Here is a 16,942-nt window from a genome sequence, read left to right on the forward strand (position 1 = left end):
GATGTGACCTTGCAGGAAAGTAGTTGTTAAGTTAAGGTTGCCTTAGTTTAGGGTACTGCAGAGTCTCTGACCCAAATTTTCCCAGGGATGCCTTTCTCTGGAATGGCAGCCTTGTCGATCCTAATCCCAATACATGTTATGGCTTTCTCACATATGGACCAGGGAATTGCTACCATCTGGAGAGGAGCATTAGCAACCCAGTGCACAGACAGTCAAACCCTGGTAGAAAAGCAGAGCCCATTTGAGACATGGGGACTCTCCTCTAAAGGGATTTGTAAGTTCCAGTGGGTCACGAAAGCGTGATCATTCTTCCCAGAAAGTTTATCAGAGTTGGTTGTTACTTTAAGAAGTCCCTTAGAACCTGTCTGCAGAGCTTCTGGAAGCACCTTCTTGTCAGCAGCCTGGGAAGATCCTGACAGCGGGGGTCCTGGGTGAGAGGATCTGCTCCTCTGGGGGCGGGGCAGGGGGCGGATCCTGTGTTAGAACGCGCCTTTCCTTCTCCAGAGACAGAGGCTGATAAACAGCAGGGCTTATGCCAACGGAGAATCCGAGGTGGCCATCAAGATCCCGATTAAGCACACGGTGGAGAACGGGACGGGGCCCAGCAGCGCCCCGGACAGAGGCATGAGCGGGACACGGAGGGACGAGGTCGTCGCAGAGGCCGGTGACGAGACAGAGAACGAGAATGAGGACAACGAGAATAATGAGAACGACGAGGAGGAGGAGGACGAGGAGGACGAGGAGGGGCCATACACGCCCTTTGACCCCCCGTGTAAGAGCCCCTGCTGGGGCTGGGCGGGCTGCGCGGGCTGCGGTCCAGAGCTGTTTTGAAGCCACTGACTTTGTGCCCTTGACCGTGTGACCTTTCTGATACCAAATTCAAGGACTGTCTGTATGGCCGTAGAAATATTTATATTGTGTTAAACTTTACAGTGGGTAAGATTCTTTCACAGTGGATCCGATGCCCAAGATGGTGACCTTCAGGCCTGGTTGAAATGCAAGCCTTTGGAGGAGGAAGGCTCCCTGTCAGTGGTTCCTCAGGACCCCGTGGTGCCAAAGAGGAAAGTTTGTGACCCTGCCGGCCAGGCGGCTTGATGCTGTGCGGTGGGGTTTCCCACCTCTACCCACCCCATCGCGGTTGGTGGGGGCACTGTCCTGATGAGGCAGCCCTTGGGGGCCCAGGTCCCAGGACCTGCTGTCTCCAGGGTGGGCACCACAGGCAATGCAGACCAGGGCAGAGAGCTTCCGAATCACCCCTCAGGGCTGGGCCAGGGGCCTCCCCGTTTCTTGACGGGTCAGGGTGCATGCAGAGGCTGGTGAGCTCTCAGGACCCCGGCCGCAAGGGCAGTGGTCCTTGTCCACCGACTGCTGCCTCCAGTAGAGACTCAGCTGAGCCAGCAGTCCCACCACTAGTGGAACGGGTGGACCAAACCCACAGAGTTCTGCCTGTCTGCCAGACCTTCCAGAAGTTTCTGTTTCAAGAAAGTGTTCGCTGTCCAGTTTGTGCTCCCTGTCAACTATGTGAAGCTTAATTAGCCTGTGTGTCTTCTCTGCGACGCTGGAACGTAGTGGGGGCTGTCAGCTCTGAGGAGGAAGTGCTGGCTCCACTTGAAAGGCCATTTAGCGAGGAGACATGGGTGCAGCATCACAGTTGAGTGTTCCTCTCGGATGCAGTGTCCTTTGGGGCCCTTTTTTGCATCCAGCCAGTAAAGCTCAGGGTACAACAGGGTCCCTAAAAGGCTCCTGAGATCTCAACCTGGTCAACTGCCAACTGAAAGTAACTAGAAAATACCACCCAGATTCCCAGACCCCAAATCACCCAAAGTTAAATCATGGCTTGTTAGTAAAAATGTATCCTGGCTTTGTATCCATTTTGCCACATTTGGTGACATTTCTTGGCAACCTTCCTATCGACCAGGACAAAACCATGTTAAGGATGGAATGACTGGTCCCCCACTTTTCCCTCATAAGGCCACATGCTCATTTTCCCTTGCTTTGTAACAAATGAGCACAAGCCTTGCAGCTTAGACTCGTTGGCCAGCTCAGGTTCTAGGGGTCAGAAGTCTGGCACTGCCTGGCTGGGGGTTCCAAGGCTCACGGGGCAGTGATGAGGGGGCCAGGGCTGTGGTCCTTCCCAGCAGCCCCGGCACACTTGGGTTCCTGGTGGGGTGATTCCTGGTGGTTCCTCGTGGCTATCAGCTGGGGCTGCTCCCTACCCTGCCCTACGGCTCCCGTCTTCTTCGTCCCATGGCATCTCATTTCAAACGAACAGTGTGTGTTGTCTGGTCCTCCCCACTCTGCTCATGGCTCTAGCCTCCTCCTCTTCTTCCAAGGGCTCCGGTGATGACCTGCCTATCTGGAGGTCAGCTGTGCTTCACAGTGTAGCGCAGTTAGGGATGGTGGTTCATCCTCCGCACGGGCTCTGAAAATCAGGGCACAGACCTTGGGGGCTGTATCTGGAATTCCACCCCCTCCCCAGCCCTTGTTTGCAGAGCTCACTGTCGGCACTGTACCCTTGCTCCAAGAACTCTCACTTAGCTGACGTCGTCCCTGATGAAAGAGTTTGTAAGTGGCTGGGTGCTGTGTTGGCCCCGGGGCCCAGGATCCCACACACACTCCTCCAGGAAGACATCAGAGACACAGGTGTGAGAGCACACAGACCACATCACTCAGCGGGAAGAAGGGCCCCTTTGGGACATGAGCTCCCTATTTCTCACCTGGACACAGTACATGCCAGGCCTACGTGTGAAGTTTCGGGCTATCCTGAACTCCTGCTCCCCACCCTCACCCCAGGATTAGGGTGCACATGTGGAGGCCATAGGGTCTCCCCACACGTTAGGAGGCATGGCTGCAGGTGTGGGCTCAAGCACCCACGTCAGGCACCCTCCATCCTTTGGAAGCACAGGCTCACAAGGAGAATGGATGCTCTGTGTGGTCCTGCCACCTCTGGGGGTCTCGGCTTCACCCCAGGGCCCTGAGCTGCTGAGATAGTCAGTGGGATCCTGAGTCCTCCTCACCAGCCCCTCTCATGTGGGCATCCTTGACCAAGGGTGGGCTCTGACTTGGGTGATCCAGGTGGGGCTCCAGGTGATGCCGATGCTGCTGGTCCGTGGGCCACTGCTGGGTGGCATGGGCTTGAGGCCTGGGGTCCCCCAGCCATCTTCAGGGTTCCTCTGCCACGCCGGGGAGCAAGGTCAGCGCCTGGCTCTGCCTCTGCAGTGAGGATGGGCTTGCCGGAGTGTGGGCCCCTGTTCTGCTCCACCAGCTGCTGAGAAACACCATTCAAGGCTGGGACTGGGGGCTGAGTGTCTAGCCAGGGCCTCCCCTGGGCAGGGCTGCCTCCTCGCAGCGGTGAGCGAGCAGAGGCCCTCAGGCCAGCAGAGGGCACTCTAGGGTCCCCTCAGGCCAAGATACTTAGGCCACTGGGTAAAGATCTGTTTCCCTCCCACGGGAATCTTGCAGGGACCTGTATTTGCATGTTTCTGCCACTAAGGCTTGACTGGAGTGCGTATCATTACAAGTACGTAATTGTGTGGGGGTATACAAATAGAGGAGTATAGGACATGCATGCATATGTGTGTACATGAATATAGGTGTGTGTGCACATATATAGCATGTGCACATGTATGATTGATGTGATGCATGCTTATAACATGCTTTCTATATACTGTGTATACTTAATATGCTGCATCTGTGTGTGCATCCTGAGTCATCTTCAACTCTTTTCATATACCCATGAACTATAGCCCACCAGGCTTCTCTGTCCATGGGACTCTCCAGACAGGAATACTGGAGAGGGTTGCCATTCCCTCCTCTGGAGATCTTCTAGACCCAGGAATCAAACCCACATCGCCTGCATCAGCAGGCAGATTCTTTACCACTGAGCCACCTGGGAAGGCCTGACATGTTGCATATTAATACACAAATGTTTATATATATTTAATATGCTGTATATTATATAATGGGCTTACCCAGTGGCTCAGATGGTACAGAATCCTCCTGCAATGCCGGAGACCCAGGTTCGATCCCTGGGTCAGGAAGATCCCCTGGAGAAAGGAATGGCTTACCCACTCCAGTATTCTTGCCTGGAGAATTCCACCTACAAGAGGAGCCTGGCGGGCTACAGTCCTTAGGGTGGCAAAGAGTCAGACACAGCTGAAGTGCCTGAGCACAGCACACACGCATGCTGTATGTGTCTGTATGTCTGTATGTGGGAGTACTAAGTCGCCTCACTTGTGTCTGACTCTTTGTGACCCCGTGGACCTTCCACAGGTGAGGAAACTGAGGCTCAGGGAGTTTAAAGAACGGAGGCACTTGATTCAGACAGAACAGAAAGAATGGGGACTGATAAGAAAGCCCCGCCCCCCTCTAGAGACCACCTTACAGTCTAGGGAGGCCAAGAGTCAAAAGTGGTGTCATGTAACTTAACCGCAGTTTTAAGAAAATATTCGGAGACTGGCGAAAGATGTATGAAGTAAGTGCTGGATGCTAGTATACAATTATAACATAAATTGTGTTAAACATTTTAGTCATCACTTTTCACAATGTAATTTTAAAAATACCTCAACTCTGGTGGGAATACAAATTGGAACAGTCCTTTGAGAAAACAGTTCAGCAGTTTCTCATAAAGTTAAAAAAACACCCACCCTGTGACTCAGCATTTCTACTCCTGGGTCTTTGCCCAAGAGAAATGAAAACATGCCCAACAGAAAGATTCACACAGAAAAGCGTACAGCCTCTTTAGTTGTAATACCTGAAAACTGGCAACAGCCCAAATCCCAGACACAGGAGAATGCAGTCACACTGCAGTGTATTCACAGGCTGGAACACTATATAGCAATTAGGAATGAATTACCAATCCATGGATGAAACTCAGAAAGCATTATGTTGAATAAAAGAAGGTAGAAACAAACAAACAAAATACTGTATGATTTTATTTATTTGAAGCTGGAGAACAGAAAGAACTCCTCTGGGGTGGTAGGGGGTGGGAAGTTGTCCAGAAAGGATGCAGAGACCTTTCTGCAGCTCTTGGTCGATACTTCTTTTCAGAGCTGAGTTAGCGCTTAATGCAGGATGGTTTGTTATTGTTGTTGTTCAGTCACTAAGCAGGGTGGTAGTCATGGCCAAAGGAGAGCTAATGGGTTTTTCGAATCTGAGGCTACAAGAACTCGTGGTAAAACAGGCACCATTGTCTCTGGCACTCAGCAGCTGAGATGGTAGGACAGGTCATCACTAACAGATCCATCATCTTGTCCATAGCAGCAGGCAGATAGAGCCAGAAAGCAATTATGAATTTGCAAATGCATAGCAGCTTGGCATATAAACACTCAAGCAATGCTTTGGCAACCTTGAGAGCTTTCAGATCATCCATCAAAATTTCCGCAAGTTGAAGGACGATGTTGAGAAATTGCACTAGGTAGCGCTGTGTCTGCTGATCCCCTTAGACTCCGGGAAGATGTAGCTGCCTGTCCATGGGGAGGACTGAGAGGGGGCTGGTGGTCTTTACTGCCCCTCCCCTGCCTCACCCGGACCCCACACTTTTCCCCACACCCCACTTGTATCCTGAGAATCCTCCACATCCTTTTCCACCTAGCTCCATTCGCCAAACCATCCCCCCGCACCCCCCAGCTCTGTATTACTCAGAAGTGAAGCATCCTGTCATTTTGAGGCCTACCAGCAGGTGGGCACTTTCTATTTCTCTTGGTCTTGTTGGTGGAGAGGCACTCGAGTCTTTGTGGTAAGGAGCACCACAGTCAGGCTTAATGTCTGGGGACACTCACGCTGAGGATGGAGCGGGAAAACGTGCCTCACTGATTTGTTTGTTTGTTTGTTTTGCCTTTGTTGTTTTCCCAGCTGGCAAACTGGAAACAGTGAAGTGGGCATTCACCTGGCCCCTGAGCTTCGTCTTGTACTTCACCGTCCCCAACTGCAACAAGCCCCGCTGGGAAAAGTGGTTTATGGTGACCTTCGCTTCGTCCACACTGTGGATCGCAGCCTTCTCCTACATGATGGTGTGGATGGTGAGTCCAGGACCCCAGGGTGCTGGGTCCCTTCAGAGAGAAACTCAACCAGAGGGGAGCCAGGGCAGAGGTTTTAGCCCAGTAACTCTATCAGTCAGCTGTTGCTGCCATACACTGTGTAACAACCAGCCCTAGATTCCGTGGCTTAGAATCAGAACTTATCCTCCTGCTCATGTGTCGGCAGGTAGACTGTGGGTGACTGGTCTCACCGGGCACCAGCTAAGCAGCCTGTCTTCAGCTCCAGTGTGGGTGCCTTTGGCTCAGGCAGCAGGTGGGCTTATGTCTGCTTTGTGTTTGCCCATTTTCTCTGGACCAGTGGCTGCCTGGGGAATGTCTTTTCACAGTGGGTCACTGGAATGCAGGAGGGCAAAGGCAAATATGGGGGCCTTCTGGGGCCTTGGCTTGAGATTTCCACCCAGCCTCCGTCTGCCAAGTGTCTGTGGAGTTGGGGACATACACCCGACCTGCTCTGGTGGGAAGACCTGCAGGGTCACAGGCAGCCAGCATGGAGGCAAGGTGGGAGGCACAAGAAGTGACCCTCCATCCATCATAGTCACTCCCCATCTCAGCTCAGTTTCTTCAACCAGAAAATGAAGTCACTGAACCAAGTGAATGCTCAAGGGTCCCTTCTGAAGCTGAAACAATGATTCAAGAGTTGGCAGTGATTGAGGGGCCTTCGCTCAAAAGCGTTTCTGCCCTAAAGCCATCCTAGGAAACCCAGAGTGCACTCACTGCCCGTGCACGATGCTTGTTTTTAACTGGGGAGTGGCCCTAATTCGTTATAATTGGAGCTGGGAAGAAATTAAAAACCATGACATACGTACATCTCATTGTGCTTGAGCATCGGCTAGAGATGAAATATAGATGCTGGAGAATTAAACTCAAGAGCTAAAAAACGCTCTGAAAAGATTATTTTGGAGGTAATAACAAATGTGTAAACCTGACACAACTGACTCATAATTATCCCCTGCCTTCAACATCACAGACATATTATTCTTCAATTCAAATCGCATGGGCAGGGGTCTCTCCCTCACGCTGTGTCCATCACTGTTTTTATTTGACCTTTTCGTTGGGTGCCAACTTTGGGGGATAGCATTGGTATCCCTGACTGCCAGGTGTCCAGTGGTTTTTCTCTGAAGTCCACTAACATGCAAAGTAGCTGACAGATCTTAGGCTCACCCTCTTTCTGTTAGCCTCCTTCCACTCTGGGGGAGGTTCGGAGAAGCCCTGGGAAAGGACCGGAAGTAAGGGGAGACCAGGAGAAACCCTCGAGATCTGGTACAGACACCTGGAGAATCACTTCCCAGCACGGTAGCCTCAGCTGTAACCATGGTAACCTCAGGCACAGCGGGGACAGGGTCCTCTTCCCAGCTCGAGCCCCGTGGAGCCAAACCAATTCGTGCAGGGACCCCACGGAGGGTGAGAACAAAAAAACACAGGTGAGCAGGATGCTTGCAGCTCCATTGCACAAAAGACTCCAGAGCAGCCCCAAGAAGCTGCTGTGTTTCTGTGTCTCCCTTTCCTCCCTGGAGCACAGAAGGCGGAGAACCCGAGGCCACCGCAAATCCAGTCCAGCACTGGGCGGAAATGAGACACACAGCCTCTGCTTGAAAGAGACCAAGCCAGGCATCCTAGCAGATTTAAATAACGTCCCGCAAACCTTTGGAGGGGAGGAAGTGAGGCCAGACTCCCATGCAAGGATCCTGGAGGAGCTGGCAGGAGTGGGTACCGGCCACATGCTGTCTGCATTTTTTGCAGTTTTATAGAACGTGAGAATGCATCCCACAATGACCTAACGTTTAGCTCCTGCATGTTGTCCTCTCCTGAGGCCAGGGCACCCGGAACAGGTCTCTTTCCACTCACTCACTTGTGCCACCCACCCCTGGTCACTCCGTCCCACCCACTGCTGTCCTCCCAGTTTGCCCATCTGAAAACTGGGAGCCAGAATGAGCTCATTTACAGAATAGAAGCACTGCCTCTGGGCTGACTTAACCCCTCCCCCTGTGTACACAGAGGTGCTGCTTATGCCCACATGCCTGCTCTCTGGGCAGGGGATGCCCCAGGGCCACTCGGAGAATGGAGATGACATCAGTAGGTATACCCTGGGGTTGTAGTGAGAGTTAAGTAAGTTACACTAAAAGTGCCTGACTTCTAGGCAGATGTAAGCCACCGTGGAGCAGAGGGTGATGTGGGCAGATGATATTCCCAAGCTGCCAGGAAGGGAGGGAAGGAATCGGCAGCTGGCAGCTTTTCTTACTGGACTGGGTGGTGTTATTCAGCCCCCTCCCAACTCTCGTAAAGTCTCGTCATGCAGCCGACCTGAGACTTGGACAGTGGATTTCCTAGCGCAGCATGGCAGCCATCCATTCTGGGTCCCCAGGAACATCCTGAGTTCAAAAACTGTCCCGCTGTTGCCTTTTTCCAGCAACTCTGTTTCTCCTCTCTCAGGCTGCCTGCCTCACCCAGAGGAACGTGTGAAAAAAGCCAGTCTTTGGTTGGAAAGCATGGGCTCTGTAACTCCACCTCTCTGTTCCCTGAGACATTCCTGGCCCTCTGTCTTTGACACGGAACGCAGACGCTGCCCCTAGACCGCCCAGATTGCAGATTCTTCAGCTTTGGTGACAGGGTCGACGGGCCGGCGGGGCTGGCATCAGCCCTCCGCTCACCGTCTTTTCCTGCCTCCCTTCCCCACACCCCCACCCCGCTCCCAGGTCACGATCATCGGCTACACGCTGGGGATTCCTGACGTCATCATGGGGATCACCTTCCTGGCAGCTGGAACCAGCGTGCCCGACTGCATGGCCAGCCTCATTGTGGCCAGACAAGGTGGGGCCCACGTGGGGAGGGCTGGGAAGGGAAGCCAGGCCTCCCTACTTAGGGGGTAGGGGGAGCTTGCCTGGCAGTTACCAGGGCACCGCGTCCCAGCTGTGCAGGAGCGCTGGCCGCCTCAGTGCCAGGCTGGTCAGAAGACTTGCTGGCATCAGAATAACAGGGAAACAAGCCAGAAGATCCACCCTCGAGCAAGGCAGAGACCCTTTCTATATACTAGGTATACTATATACCTATATAGGTATACTATATACCCTTTCGTCGTCCCCTCCGGGGTTGTATTGTTTCTGTTATTAAAAATAGTAAGAAATACAGTGATAGCTGACATCTGCTGATGATAGCCCCACACTGAACAGAGCAATTTGGACACATGATCTTACTTAATTTAACAATTCTATGAATTAGAGACAGTCATATACCCATTTCATGGATGAGGAAACTGAGCTTAGAGAGGATGGACCTCATAGCCTAAGTGCCAGACGTTACTCTTCAGTGTGTGACAGACCCTTCCACCCTCAAAACCAAGATTACAGTCTACCCACCCCTGGGTGGAAGCCCCCCAGATGGCCCCTCAGCACCTACTCTCATTTATGAACCTGATTTGTGCAGGAGGAGATTGGTTTTCAGCAAACAGTGTATAGCTCCCCCCCTTGGCAAAGTGTCCTCCACTGGTCCTCACAAAATTCTACTGGTTACATTATTTTCCTTAATGTTGCTCAGTTATTTAGAAGAAGATACGGATATGGAGCAGATGGATAATGACACTGAACTGTGCAGGTTGGTGAACTCATGAGCCCTTTGTAGGCTGTTGAGTTTATTCTTTTCCACAGAATAGTTCAGAATTCTTGCAACCAGATTTAGTTTTTTGCATTACATTTAACCAATGATCATATCTGAAATAAAGCTCAGCAGTTCAATAGCATGTGTATTTCATTCTATTTATTGAAAATACACATTCAATGACTATTTTATAATCGGAATCATCCTACAGTCATGGATGGTCCGGGACCGACCCGAGTACCCGGGCTGGCCCACCTGCCCACCAGGTCTCTGGCTGTCAGGCCAGGGGCTGGAGAGAGTCTTCAAGGGCCAGGGCACCCCCCAGGGACCACCTTCCTCACTCCAGTGACCTCTTGTCCTTACAGGCATGGGGGACATGGCCGTGTCCAACTCCATCGGGAGCAATGTTTTTGACATCCTCATCGGGCTCGGTCTCCCCTGGGCACTGCAGACCCTGGCTGTGGATTACGGATCCTATGTAAGTGGAATTTTCTCCCTGGTGACCTCAGCCACTGGGACTATGTCTCAGGGCAGAGGAGGTGTGGAAACACTTGCATTGAGAGGAAACAAATTCTCCTGGCCAAGTCTTCTCAAGGTCAGGCCCACGTGGGGACATTCAGGACTCGAGAGCAGACGGAGCTGTTACAAGCTTCAGGAAAGGGTCAGATGGTAAATACTTTAGGCCCCGTGGCCTAGATGGTCTCCATCACAGTCGTCATCAGCTCTGCTGTGTTGGCCTGAAGGCAGCAACAGGTGATGGCGGGTCAATAAACGTGGCTGTTTCAGTCCGACTTTGTGTATAGAAACTGAAATTTGAATTTCATATGACTTTCACATGTGGTGACACATTATGATTCTTTTCAAAACTTTTCAACCAATGAAAAAATGTAAAAAAACCCTTCTTCACTCATGGACTCTGCAAAAACAGCAGAGGGGCCAGGTTTGGCCCACAGGCCCTAATTCGCCAACCCTTGCTCTGAGGATTTGTTTTGCATGCAAAATATTTTATTCCTGAAGGGAAGGATACAAAGTACACGACGCTGTCTCTGCCAGGAATCTGGTGACCATCACACTCTGCAGTGACGGCCCCACGCTCTTTCTCAAGACCAAGCCAACTCTGACTCCAGGTGGATTTGCAGATGGGGACTTGGGAGTTCCAGCTAGATGTCAGTGCTCTTTCCCAGCCTGCCAAAGTGATCCCCCTCTGCTGAGGGGCACTCCTGTCCCAGCCACTGTCCAGAGATGGAGGGAGAAACTGCAGTTAGAGGTTTCTGTCTGTGTCAGGGAGAGAAAAAAGGATGACGCCTCTGCAGTATTCATACCCAACCCAGTGCTGGTGCTTCTCTGAACATATCATTGAGCATGCTTTAGTCTGTCTGTATGTGTTGTAGATAAGTGTGTTTTCCAAAGAAAAGATCGTGGCTCTTTTATAAGATGGTGGTTGTTTCCAAGTTGCTTCCCTTGCACCTGTTTCAAGGAGGGAGAGTGTGTCCATTGAAATTTCTAAACACATGGTGAGAAAGGCCATACATGTTTGGTTCATGTGAATCTACCTGTTGGCAGGAAGATTTCACTGGAGAGTTAAGATAAGCACAAGACATTGGAAGGAAGCATTATGTGTCCTAAGGAGCTAAGATCTCTTCTCTGCTGTCTATGAAATTGGGAGATGGGACAGAGGGGGTTCTGGGAAACCTCCTTATAAGAGGTGACTGTGAGTTGAAGTCTGAATAACTAGAGAAGAGGCAATCATGGAGAAACTGGGGCAGGGCAGAGCAAAACCATTCTAGGCAAAAGGAACAGCTGTGCAAAGGCCCTGAGGCAGACATGCACTCAGCCTGTTGGAGAACAGGAAGGGGCCCCATGTAAGTGGGGCAGAGTAAGCCTGGGGGCATGTGGCCTAGATGTCATGCAGGGCAGACCCTGTGGGTGCTCTTAGTTAATCAAAAATGATGACATTCAAACTGATGAGATACATAGATTTACATAATGACATTTTTGATGGGTTTTTTGAGATTCAGCAGCATGAGTTTTTTTTTTTAACTATGTTTTAGTCAATCTTACTTTAATTACCAGAGAGACTAAACATTCTTTTTCACATGTATTGGCCTTTTAGATTCTTCCTTCAAATAATTATCTCTTTATGCCCTTTACCCAATTCTCCCATTAGAAGGTAGTGGGTTTTTTGTGTGTGAGTTGATTTTTTTTCATCTTTCCCCATATTGGTTTTGTAAAAATTTATTTTATTGGACTATAGTTGATTTACAGCGTAGTGTTAGTTTCTGATGTACAGTAAAGATTCAATTATACATCTATATGCATTTTCTTTTTCATATTCTTTCCCATAAATCACACATTCCCACCTACATGTAAGGGGGCTCCAAGTCATTTATGGAGCTGGCTACCCAGGAAGGGGAGGAGACATGAATTAGTCCTGTGGTCTGGGGTGCCAGGTTGAGAGTGGAGTCCAGACAGGAGGGACCTGCTGGATAACCTCTTACTGGGGCTGTAGAGCAGCCACGGTCCACTAGTGCCCTGCTATTGTAGGGTCTGTCTCTCTGCCATCCCAAGCTGCCCCTCCACCCCCTCTCATCCAGCCTCTGAGCGCCTTTTCCTGGGTCATGTGTGGACCGCCTGCCTTCTGGGTAACACATCCTTTTCTGTACTTCCACTGAGAACAGTATTTTCCATTTAAGCCTCGCTAGTTCCTTTCGATACAAATCACCTTGATTCTGTTTTGCCATTCCCAAAATAATCTCCTGGATTTTTCCAACAGTCCACAAATTAAACTTTCCTTTTTTTAGTCCTTTTTTCTGATTATAAAAGTAACTTATGATCTTCATAGAAAATTTGTTGTTGTTGTTCATGTCTGACTCTTCACGACCCCATGGACTAGAGCACTCTAGGCTTCCCCGTCCTTCACCATCTCCCGGAGCTAGCTCAAACTTATGCCCTTTAAGTCAGTGATGCCATCCAACCATCTCGTTCTCTGTTGTCCCCTTCTCCTCCCGTCTTCAATCTTTCCCAGCATCAGGGTCTTTTCCAGTGAGTTGGCTCTTCACATCAGGTGGCCAGAGTTTCAGCATCAGTCCTTCCAATAAATACTCAGGGTTGATTTCTTTTAGGATTGACAGGTTTGATCTCCTTGCAGTCCAAGGGACTGTCAAGAGTCTTCTTCAACATCATGGCTCAAAAGCATCAGTTCTTAAGTGCTCAGCCTTCTTTATGGTCCAGCTCTCACATCCGTACATGACTACTGGAGAAACCATAGCTTTGACTAGATGGACCTTTGTCAGCAAAGATGTCTCTGCTTTTTAATACGCTCTCTAGGTTTGTCATAGCTTTTCTTCCAAGTCATAGAAAATTAGAGAAACTTTAACTAGAGAATTCTAATCAGGGAAAACTCTGGAGCAGAGCCTGCCCAGTTGAACTTTCTGCAATGATGGAAATGTTCCAGCCATGGAATGTGGAATACAGTCAGCCACTAGTCCCATGAGACATTCAAGCACTTGACACGTGGCTGGAACAAGTGAAGACCGACTTTGTCTGACAGTCATTTACCCACACTGTTTCCCTACTGCTGGAGCCTGAGCGTGAGACCTTGTCCCCTTGGCATTTGCTGTCCATGCAGCAGGACATTTACCTTGTTTAAATAGAGAATACATTTTATTTCCTCAATTGTAGGGATGAGCATTCCTCATACATCAGTAGCTCCTGAGAGCGTTGCTGTATTTCAGCCCAGTTAAATAATGTACATTCATGGTGGTGATTCTCAGACATCCAGAAAAAGTTAGGAGTAAAATCCCACAGGCATTGGTGCAGCTCAAACAGCCACTGCCCGCGGCCGCAGTAAGGGGTGAGTACCGCAGTTTCCATCTGTGTGTCAGAGGAACCACTCTGGATCCTTCTGTGAAGGTGACCCATCTGTCTACGCCCTGGTCCCTCCACAGCTTCCATCGGACCCTCTGGGCCAGCCCCCCACACCCAGCCACACTGTAGGGGCATGTGTGACTTCAGGCCAAGATGCAGAAGTTGCTTGGAGCTAATTTCAGGCTCATGGAAAAGCAAATTTAGAGGCTTATTGGTCTTGAATGTTTAGTCTTCCCTCCTCTCCGCCTCTAGCTTTTTCCAGGAGAGAGTGTTCCGTCTGAAAGAACAGTCAGGGGCCTCCACCTGTTAGCATTTCAGTGACCTCATGACATCTTTCTGTCTCTCTGATATCAGTACTCAGCGGCCTGTGTGGATTTAATGGCCTCCCCACCCTCGCAAGTGAGCTGCTACGGTTCTGAAGCCATTTTTCCATCTCGCCTAGATGGATTTCCAGGTCATGATTACTGGATAATTACCACTGAGACAGCTGTTTTATGCAAAGTATTAGGTTCAGGCATCTGACAGCAAGGAAGGAAGGCAGTTGCACAGATTTTGACATTTCTGAGTACTTGTGTCTTGCTCAGAAGCCAGCTAGCTACCTAAGTGCCCCCAGTAATAGCTATTTCTAAAAGTCGGTTTGGAAAATGAGTACTTCTTATTCCATTTCGGTGATAAGTCTCTCCCACCTGCTCCCACCAAACTAAGAAAGTCACTGGGCAGGCTCCAGGTAGCTAGGGCAAAATCTAGATTTCTGAGCTGGGGCTTAGAGACATAAAAGAAACCTAAGAAGCAGCGAACAGGGGCAGCAAGGGAGTCTTGTCTTTCTCTCTCTCCAAGCAAGAGTCCACCTTATCCCAGAATCCATGGAGGTAAAAAGAAGTGATTGGAAGCATTCTCCCCCCACCCCTCTGTCCAGGTCACTCTTCTACTCAGACACGAATTGACTGCCTTCTCTGTGCTGAGCTGGTACCGTCGCTGGGGCCGCCTCAGTGAGCCAGACAGACACTGTCCTGTGCTCCTGGAGCCCCCGCCTCTGGGAGGGCGTGACTGCACAGTGTGACCCTGCGCTCCCGAGAGCTGGCCATGCAGCATTCAGGGCAGCATGTGGCTGTGTGTGCAGGGGCCAGGGCACCTGGATGCGTGTGAGGAAATGACCCTTACCCTGAGAAACTGAGATTATCAGAAGCAAAGCAGGTGAAGGTGAGAGGCTTTTTCTAAGCAAAGGAACAGACCCAAGATATGAGAATGTTCCAGGCGCTGAAGGACCCAAGGACAGTTCCTCTGCCTGGAACTCTGTCAAGAGGCTCTTTAGTTCTTCTTCACTTTCTGTCATAAGGGTGGTGTTGTCTGCATATGTGAGGTTATTGATATTTTTCCTGGTAATCTTGATTCCAGCTTGTGCTTCATCCAGTCCAGCATTTCTCATGATGTACTCTGCATAGAAGCTAAATAAACAGGGTGACAATATACAGCCTTGATGTACTACTTTCCTAGTTTGGAACCAGTCTGTTGTTCCATGTCCAGTTCTAACTGTTGCTTCTTGACCTGCATACGGATTTCTCAAAAAACAGGTCAGGTGGTCTGGTATTCCCATCTCTTTCAGAATTTTCTACAGTTTGTTGTGATCCACATAGTCAAAAGCTTTGGCATAGTCAATAAAGTGAAAATAGATGTTCTTCTGGAACTCTCTTGCTTTTTTGATGATCCAGAGGATGTTGGCAATTTGATCTCTGGTTCCTCTGCCTTTTCTAAATCCAGCTTGAACATCTGGAAGTTCACAGTTCACGTACTGTTGAAGCCTGGCTTGGAGAATTTTGAGCATTACTTGGCTAGAATGCAAGATGAGTGCAATCGTGCGGTAGTTTGAACATTCTTTGGCATTGCCTTTCTTTGGGATTGGAATGAAAACTGACCTTTTCCAGTCCTGTGGCTACTGCTGAGTTTTCCAAATTTGCTGGCATATTGAGTGTAGCACTTTCACAACATCATCATTTAGGATTTGAAATAGCTCAACTGGAATTCCATCACCCCCACTAGCTTTCTTCATAGTGATGCTTCCTAAGGCCCAGTTGACTTCGCATTCCAGGACGTCTGGCTATAGGTGAGTGATTACACCATCGTGGAGCCAGATAAGACAGAGGGCAGCCAGACCAGCTATGAAGCATTTGAAGGAAAAACAGAATATGTGACCTGGGGCAGAGAGCCCCCAGGGGAGCCAGGGTGGGAGTGCATATTTAAGCGACAGGATTCAGGGTTGTGCCTAGAACCAGATGAGGTGTGATGTATCTGAGGGTCATCCTGGTGGAGACATCAGGCAGACAGTGAGATCAATTCAGAAGCAAGACCTCTGACAGTCAAGAGTGTTGCTATGGGTTGTTAAGCCTAAAGCTCCTACAGGGAGTAAGGGCAAACAGAGAAGAGAACCAGGACCATACCCTGATGTCAGATAGTGAGAAAACCATTCAGGGAAGGAGGCTGGGGGGTGGTCAGCCAGAAAGGGCAAGGATGAGGAGAATGTTTCCAGAAAGACTGGCCACATGGAGGAAGGCTCTTCCCAAGGTCCTCCTTCTAATGCCAGCTGTCCTCCAGCTGTCACCTCCTCCGAGAAGCCACCCAGCCATGTCCACTGCCTCTGCAGTGGGGGTGGGGTGTCATCTTCCCTCACCCTCTGAGAGCAAAGCTGTGTCCGACTCAGCCAGTGCACCCAGAACCTACCAGTTGGTTCTCAATGCTACCACGTCTTCCTTCTCGAGGAAGAATGTTCTCGAGGGTGAACGTTCTTGAGTCGATCTTCTGGTATGCAGTTTCTGTTCCAGTTGCCAGGCCAGTTTTTCTTTTTCTGCAAACCCTGCCCCAACCCCGGGACGGCTGCACGGAGCCCTTCCCCACTCCACTCTCAGTGAGGCCACGTGGGCAGCTTGCACTTGACCTTGGCAGGAATACTGACACCATGGAGACCAGGAAAATGCAGAAGCCATTGCCAGGGCCTGGCCACAGGCTGTTCCCACAGACCCAGTGGGGTAACTGGGGATCGTCTGGGGGCTTCGCAATGAATGATTCTTCTCAAGGCTGTTCTAACAAGGCCCTAGGGGCTGCAATGACACCACCCAATTCCCTTCAGGTGAATCTTGCTCTTTAGATTTTAGTAAAAATGAGGTGATATTTGGGGGGAGGTAGGGTCTTTCCTCAGAGAAGGCAATGGCACCCCACTCCAGTACTCTTGCCTGGAAAACCCCATGGACGGAGGAGCCTGGTGGGCTGTAGTCCATGGCGTCGCTGAGTTGGACACGACTGAGCGACTCACTTTCACTTTTCACTTTCATGCATTAGAGAAGGAAATGGCAACCCACTCCAGTGTTCTTGCCTGGAGAATCCCAGGGATGGGGGAGCCTGGTGGGCTGCTGTCAATGGGGTCACGCAGAGTCGGACACGACCGAAGCTACTTA

At 50.3% G+C, this 16,942-nt stretch overlaps 1 protein-coding gene across 1 annotated transcript in view; it reads left to right on the plus strand.

The window, feature by feature from the left end:
- SLC24A3 (solute carrier family 24 member 3) overlaps positions 1-16,942 on the plus strand; it is a 425,626-nt gene that overhangs the window by 402,505 nt on the left and 6,179 nt on the right. Inside the window, exons 12-15 of the mRNA XM_069547821.1 lie at positions 505-772; positions 5,854-6,020; positions 8,732-8,846; positions 9,995-10,107. Coding sequence (XP_069403922.1) covers positions 505-772; positions 5,854-6,020; positions 8,732-8,846; positions 9,995-10,107 — 663 coding nt within the window. The remainder of the gene's footprint in view (positions 1-504; positions 773-5,853; positions 6,021-8,731; positions 8,847-9,994; positions 10,108-16,942) is intronic.

The sequence above is a fragment of the Ovis canadensis genome, chromosome 13 (genome assembly GCF_042477335.2).
Source record: "Ovis canadensis isolate MfBH-ARS-UI-01 breed Bighorn chromosome 13, ARS-UI_OviCan_v2, whole genome shotgun sequence".
Taxonomy (NCBI): Eukaryota; Metazoa; Chordata; class Mammalia; order Artiodactyla; family Bovidae; genus Ovis; species Ovis canadensis.